At 40.9% G+C, this 8,194-nt stretch overlaps 1 protein-coding gene across 2 annotated transcripts; it reads left to right on the forward strand.

Annotated features, from left to right (window-relative positions):
• Positions 1–2,707: 2,707 nt before the first annotated feature.
• On the forward strand, positions 2,708–8,115 carry LOC142346000 (craniofacial development protein 1-like). Of its 2 annotated transcripts, none has more exons than XM_075398471.1 (2): positions 2,708–3,268; positions 7,783–8,115. In XM_075398471.1, the coding sequence occupies exons 1-2, from the start codon at positions 2,758–2,760 to the stop codon at positions 8,070–8,072; spliced, it is 801 nt and encodes a 266-aa protein (XP_075254586.1). In that variant the 5' UTR covers positions 2,708–2,757; the 3' UTR covers positions 8,073–8,115. The 2 variants fall into 2 exon arrangements, with proteins under 2 accessions (XP_075254586.1, XP_075254587.1); XM_075398472.1 differs by having other exon boundaries at positions 7,786–8,115.
• The last annotated feature ends 79 nt before the right edge of the window (positions 8,116–8,194 follow it).

Consider the following 8,194-nt stretch of genomic DNA (forward strand, 5'->3'; position numbering starts at 1 on the left):
GTTCGCTCATCAATTTGAAATCAACAACATGGCTTCAAGCAATCTCACAGCACTGTGACCCAGATGTTATCTTAGTTGGACCATATCTACTTTATACGTTACAATAATAGGCCATTGGTTAACATATATTTGGACGTAAAGAAAGCGTTTAGTTCCGTTAAACATGACCTATTATTGACGAAACTGGAAAAGTATGCTTTTGACTTCGAATTTCTGACACTTGTGGATTCCTATTTGTTCAACAGCTAAACTCAATTCTTCTCTTCCTTCGGAGATTCCGTTAACTTCAGTTGTTCCCCAGGGCATTGTACTTGGCCTTTAAAATTCACTTTGTTCATTATTGATATTAGCGACGACCTTGAAATCAGCAACTACTTTCTATGTTGTGACGACTTGAAGATTCCTTCATCTGCGGAGCTAGAACTAGTGCAGGATAATCTGTTTGTCCTTTTTAATTGGACGTCTTGCAAAATCCTAAACCTCCATCCCTACAAGTGTTCTGTACTGTCGTTTAATTATACATTTGATTCGCAATTTACGTTGGGTAACAATTTACTCACCTCGACGAACCAAATTACTGACTTGGGTATTATTATTACCACAAATCTATCTTGGAAAACTCACATCGTTGAAAAATTAACCAAATCAATTCATGTCTTTCATTTTCTTAGAAAAAATGTTTCTTTTAATGTTTCAGAGAAACGGGGGAACCTTCGCTAAAGTACACTCATTCAGCCAATCGTTTTAAACGGAAGTCCTGTTTGGTCACCAACGGTCACTCAACTGCGACGGCTGGAAGGATTGCAGTGTTGAGTCGTGAAATGGCTACAACGCGACGCTCAAACAACTTAAACTATTTCCTATATGTTTTCAACTAATAAAACTGATCTCATCTTTTTATGGAAACTAAGTAATCACAAACTTGATATAAAGAACCCACTCACTTTTAGGTGTTCACCCACACGTTCATCAAATTGTTATTTTTTTTAACATTCCATCTACAAGGAAAGTTCGGAATGACAATAACTTTTTCTTTCGTGCTCCAAGGATTGCTAATGTGCTTTCCAAGCTCAGCATAATTTCCCTGGACATGCAATTAACTTCATTTAGAACCTTTATATCTCAACATCTGAATGCTAAGTTGGATTCTTTTACTATTGATAACCCATGCTCTTTCCACGTTAAATGTTTCTGTAAATTTTGTCGATATCAACGTAAGAGTTCGCTTTTTCCTAATTTTGCAATTTTCGTATAAAGAATTGAGTCTTCTACAAGATTTAAAAAAGGATTGTCAATTTATAATTTTCTTACGAACGTTTTCGAACTCTGATTTCATCTTCAGCTTATAAAGATCACAAACTGCTAAAATGAGAAGCCAGAATATAAAATGCAAATCAAAAAAATCACTCATTCAAGGAAATTTAAAAATGAATTTTACATATCTACAGTTGTATATGCAAAACTTTTGCATCTGAATATATATATATATATATATATATATATATATATATATATATATACATTCGATTCGATGTAGCAGATGCATATTGCTATGTTTTTTGTTAAAAACTTACATAAATTACTTTAAACTCACTTTGGTTTTGATTAATTGTACAGTTGAAATTTTCATCTTTTAACGTGTCTTTCTTTCAAGTTGGAGTTTCATCTCCACACTAAGCTTCCAGTGTCAATTCCCGTGTTTGGTATTTGTCAAGCATGTTGATGCTTGGTTTCAGTGTTCTAATATAGAGCGCTTCTAGTGCCATTAACTTAGACTGGTTGCCGCACTGGTCTAATATCTTCCACTGGGAAGCTGTTTTATCACCGCTGCACTCAATGGCATGTGTTCCCATCGGTGAGTCTGCCTTGGCATGCTCTGCAACCCTTGTGGTAATATGTCGGCATGTCTGCCCTACATTGACGGATTTGCGTTCATTACAAGTGAGTTCATAAACCAGGTGGGATTTGAGTTCTTTATCAAAGCTAGACTTAAGGCTAGGTAAACAGCTCTTAAGTTTCCGAGTAGTGAAAATTGTCTGTACCGGATCAATTTTGTTTAGCTTCTTTACAAACTCCATGGAAATGTTGCCTCTGTACTGTACTACAAATTGTTGTTTCTCAGTTTTTTTTCTGTTGGTTTTACGGCTACGCTAGAGTTATATCCATTTCTTTATTCTTTCATTCGCAGCTGGTTAATTGTGTCCTTGACAATAATCCCTACCCAATGCCTCAGATATTGATTACATTCCAAAATTTTCATTTTTTGTCAATATTTCATGGAACGCTTCCCAATTGCGATTGCCTCGGAACAGGCAATGTATTGTTCCCTGTATTATGCTTTTATGTTGAAGGGTGCACAGCTACGATACTTCAGAATTGTTCCAGTATCTGATGGTTTTTGATACCATGTGCAGAAAATTGTACCCTCTGGTTGTCCGTTAATCGACATGTCCAGAAATGGCAAACTGTGTTTGTCATCTGGTGTTTCTAATGCAAATTGAAGATTTGGGTGGAGGTTATTGGCCGCACCTAACAGCTCTTTGATGTCACCACTAACAGTTCTTTTACTACTAACGTTCTTTTACCTAACGGTGAGTGTTTTACCACTACTACCTACTACTACTACTACTACTACTACTACTACTACTACTACTACTATTTAATATTTAATATCCCCGTTGTGCATAAAGCGTTCTAACTTGAAAAATGAATATTTTAGATCCTATGCGGTTTTAAAAATTTGGGAAAAAATAAACTATGACGACCGTCAGTACTTGGGTGAAGAATTTGGAAGATGTTAATTCGGATGATGATGACAGTGAAGACGACGACTGGGTGCCACCACCGGAAAAAGAGGAGGAACAACCACCACCTAAACCAGATATAGATCCCGAAAATGTGAAACAGAATGAGGAAAACGAACGCAAGCGAAAAGCCAACTTATGGGATTCGTTTTTGAGTGGTGTAAAACGCCCCAAGAAAGATCAAAATTTATCAGTTTCTAAATCGAATCCGAAATTGTCAGAGATTAAAACAGACGAAGAAATAAAATCGAATGTTTGTAATCAACCTGAAGCCGAATTGAAAGAAGTTCAAAGAGTTTATGATTTCGCAGGTGAAGAGATAGTAATCACAGAAAAAGTATCAGTAAAAAGCCTTCTTTCTTCTAAATCCGAGTCGTCATCTATAAACACACAAACGAAAGAAGCAGTATCACAGATTCCAGCACATGATTTGGAGGAAGACATACAAACAGCTCTATCGACAGGTTAATATAGGTTACGTGACTCTAAATTTCAAGTGCAACTAGGAGCGTTTATATAGGATCGGGTAACAGGTTGCGATTTAAGCCAGGATTTTTGAAGCGGCTTCGGCACAGTCTGTGCTGCAAAAATAATGCTTAATACACATTTTGCTAGTTCCAATGTGCCGCAAGTTCATGGCATTATAAATTCTGGTTATATGTATAGAGAGTCCTGGCATTTCAAATTCTAACAGTACAGGCTTTCGGCCAGTGATATGGAAAACTTATTTGCAATTATTTGGCTATGGACAAAAAGACGAACAATCAATTACCTTAATTGGTAAATCTTAAATATCAATTATTGCAATTATAGGTCAATTAAATTTGACATTTTATCAATACCTTTTTCGTAGTTTTTGATATATTATGTTCCCTTGATTTACCCAAAAGATTGCGCACTGGTTATATTACGAGTGCAGCCTTCCCAAGGTGCACTCGTAATATATTACGAGTGCAGCCTTCCCAACTCCTAGCCCGCAGCTTGATGGCTGATCAAACCCATTGTCCACTCTGCAAGGGTCCCCTACGTAGGGGAGGCGTCTGGTGTCATACATGTTATAAATATTTGCACGTGAAATGCAGTGGTCTAGCCGCAGCGAAAGATTGGACCGAAAACTTCAGCTGCAAAAACTGCTCTGAGATCACCGCAGCCACCGAAACAGCAATCGCAACGCCGGCACCACACAACGCTTTGATCGTTCCCGACACTGCACTCATAGATCCTGCAACATCGCACGCTCCCGAACGTTCCGTCGCCGCAGCATCGAATAATTTTTGGGACCACTTCCAGCCTCATCACGCGGTAACAGTGCGCCAAATATACCGCGAGGTCGTCACTTGGAAGCCCTCGTTCTTCACGCTCGGTAAGAACAAGACAGGGGAACAGTTCGCCGAAGCCCTTCACAGTGTCCTCTCCCCGATTGCCGTAAACACGGATAGATCCGATATATCTCTGACCCTCTGTATGATACTTCCCTCAGTCGAACAACCTAACCCTCAGTCGAACAAAGAACACTGACGATGGATCGAACAATAAGACCATCAAGCGTAGACTGCAAGCATGGTACAGCTGCAACTTCTCAGAACTGTTCTGTGAAGCGAAGGCAATCCAAATGAGAATGAATTCAAGGAACAAACAGCAGCACTCTGACCTCAAGATGTTCAACGATTTCATGTCTCGTGGTAAGATCAGTAATGCTATTCGCGTTCTTTCGGATGAGCACAAAGGCGGCGTGCTCGCACCTACCGATCTCATAGACGGTAGACCGGTCCTCGAGATTTTACGCGACAAACATCCTGAAGGTCAACCCTTGGAGCCCAACTGCATTCAGAGCGAACATCCACGCACGCTTCCTTACCACCCTGCTGTCTTCGACAAAATCAGTGCCAGGCTCGTCCGAAAGCATGCAATGAAGACTCATGGCAGTGCCGGGCCTTCAGGTCTCGATGCCGATGACTGGCGTAGACTACTTTCTGCTTTCGGACAAACCTCCACGAACCTGTGCAAGCTTGTTGCCAAGTTTGCTAAGAGGCTTGCCACGTCCATAATACCACCGGATGATTTGATTGCATACAATGGTTGTCGACTAGTGGCTCTGGATAAATGTCCAGGTGTGAGACCTATTGGTATTGGTGAAGTAATGCGTCGCATCACCGGACGCATAATCGTCGACTGCATCAGGCAAGATCTAACATCCCTCGTTGGAAACATGCAACTGTGCCTGGGCCAGAAATGTGGCATAGAACATGCCATACATTCGCTTCGCCACAGTTTTGATGATCCCGAAAACGAAGCAATTCTTCTAATTGATGCCAAAAACGCTTTTAACGTGCTCAATAGACGAACAGCTTTAGAGAACGTGAAAGCCTTATGCCCATCTTTGCATGTTGCCTTACAGAATTCCTATAGCCACCCGTCTCATCTCTACATCGGTAAGTCGACCATACTGTCTCAGGAAGGTACGACACAAGGCGATCCCCTTGCGATGGCAATGTACGGAATCGCAATCCTGCCCCTAATAACAAGACTTCATAATGACTCTTTGACTCAAAAATGGTATGCTGATGATGGTAGCGTCGTCGGTAAGTTAGAAGATATCAGGGCACTCTTCGACAAGCTCACTGAGCTCGGTCCCAAGTATGGATATCTTGTCAATCCTCCGAAGTGTCAGTTGATAATCAAGCCAGGAGGCGAGCGCCAAGCGTCAACTGTGTTTGCAGGCACAAATGTGGAAATCACGCAGGGCGCTCGAGTCCTGGGATCAGTTATCGGAAGCTCTGAGGCCAGTAAAAATTTCCTGAAAGATGCAGAAAATAAATACACAAAAAGTTTAGACAGACTTGGTCAATTTGCTCTCACCTCTCCCCAGAATGCTTATGCATGTTTGACGAAGGGGGTTCAACAGAAGTTGAGCTTCCTTTCGCGTACTACACCTTCCATGGACGGGGTTCTGGACAAGGTGGAGGAGCGGCTTGGCCGAGTCATACCGAACATCGTCGGCAAAGAAGTAATCCAAGAGGAAAGAGAACTTTTTTCTCTCCCTCTCAGAATGGGTGGGCTTAACATCGCCCTCCCACAAGATCTTCACAAAAATCTTGAGCAATCAGTTGAACTCTCAAGACCATTGGCGTCATTCAATAATATTCAACAATGTGAAGTAGAACAAACCAAGATCAGTCTCAGACAGAAAGCAGACAATCAACGTGAACTCATCTCGAAAAAATCCAGAATCGAAAACAATCTACCAGAAATGAAGTATTCCATCCAGCTGGCCTCGGAGAAAGGAGCATCAAGCTGGCTTAACGCGCTTCCGTTGTCAAAACATGGTTTTGACCTCACGAAGACTGAGTTCCGTGATGGAATAGCACTTCGCTACACCTGGGAAGCTAAGAACACGCCAGCCATATGCCCATGCGGGAAAGAATTCAGCTTCACCCATGCCCTCCATTGCGCCAAAGGCGGTTATACGCACCTACGACACAACGAAATTAGAGATGTGTTTGCAAACCTGATGGATGACGTTTGCCACGATGTACAGATAGAGCCAAAACTTCAGTCGCTCGATGGAGAAATTTTCTCGAGTAATTCCACCACCACTGATGATGACGCTCGACTGGACATCAAGGCAAACGGTCTGTGGGGCTCCCGCTTTAATCGCACTTTCTTCGATGTGAAGATTTTCAACCCTCATGCGAAGAGCTGCCCTAAGACCATAAAAGATGCATACAAATATCACGAGAGCATCAAGCGAAATAAGTACGAAGAGCGAATCCGCGAAACCGAACACAGCAGCTTCAATGCACTGGTTTTTGCTTGTTCGGGTGGTCCAGGTCCATCAGCATCGCGCGTTATGAAACAACTCGCAACCAAGATCAGCGAAAAACGCGGAGAGCCGTACGCTGACACTATAAGCTACATCCGAACGAAAATCAGCTTCGCACTTCTGAGGAGCTGTGTTCTCTGCTTGAGGGGATGTCGTGCCCTCAAGCCTCGTGTTCTCAGTGAGACTTCGATTAGCGCCGTCGTGGAGGAGGGAAGGCTGCACTGAGTGTTTGGCTGCTTATCTTTATTCATTTGCTTATTCCTTGATGATCCATTTTTATTTTAATCCTTCCATTCTAGTTCCCTATGTGTGCTATATATATATATAGGTGCTTTCCTCTCCACTTGTTATTTATTTTTGTGACGGGCCGTCTTTACACTGTCTGGAGGGGAACAGCTTGGAGTGCAGCATCCGGCTACTAAGTGCTACTCATCATACCCTATTTTTCGACCTACATCCATCGACTGGTTATATTACGACCTGCGAGAACGTTTCAATTTTCTAAAATTATTGGGCGATTAGTTGTGTCGGTCCAATCAATTACTGCAATGAAGTTCTAAACACCAATCAATCATTGCAATCAATTAATTGCCAATTACTGCAATTGCAATTAAGTTTTCCAAATCCCTGCTTTCGGCGCTTTATAACCAGCACTTTCTGGTACTAAGGTACTCTCAATCAAAATGGGCGGCCTGGTTTAGAAAACTGATCATACGACCTTTCGTTTTCTGCGTATAAATTGAATGCAGCAAATGTGTGGGAGCATGATCGGCCTGTTTTTGAGTTATTTTTTTAAAGTTGTGAACCTTTATAGCCGAAACAAACTTTTGAAATGCTGTGGAGTTATAGATTGAAAGCTACGTTTTTGCTTCGACTTTCTGTGGTCGTACAATAGTAATAAATCAAGCGATGTGGACCTTGTTAATTCGAGTTCGGACAGATAATTAGATCATCAGTTTATAATCAAAGTAAATTGCAAGCAATTACTGACATGAGTACAAAATCTTGATTCTAAAGATGTATTTTTTAATTTTATTCTAAAAAGGTAGATTCTAAATCTTGATTCTAAAAATGAGGCTAAGAAAGTTCTTCGTATTATATCGACCTTCGACCTTCTTTTTAGATTATATTTTTTAATACCTTTTTGACATTTAGAAGTAAAGTCTGAGCACCCTAAACCCGGAGGTGGAAGCAATTTGACCTCAATTGTGGGCGCATTAGGCAAGAAAAAGAAGATGGGCACTCTTCAGAAATCTGCTCTTGATTGGGAATCTTTCAAATCGAAAGAAGGAGAAAGTCTCCAAGAAGAGTTGGAATCTCACAGAAAAGGGAAGAATAGTTTCTTGGACCGCAAAGATTTTCTGGAAAGAGTTGACTGGAATCAGTTTGAAAATGAACGAGTAATTAGACAAGTGGAAAGAAAACGGCAGAATAATTTAAATTAATTAGTTTTTGTATCGAGGTTCCTTAATTGATTATTATCTCCTGTATCGTTTTTGAACGCAAATCGGAGTTTCTAAAGTTTGAGTAGAGAATTCTATCTTTCTGAAGACTGGCTTTAAGGTGT

Source organism: Convolutriloba macropyga, chromosome 9 (assembly GCF_964194025.1).
Source record: "Convolutriloba macropyga chromosome 9, txConMacr16.3, whole genome shotgun sequence".
NCBI lineage: Eukaryota > Metazoa > Xenacoelomorpha > Acoela > Convolutidae > Convolutriloba > Convolutriloba macropyga.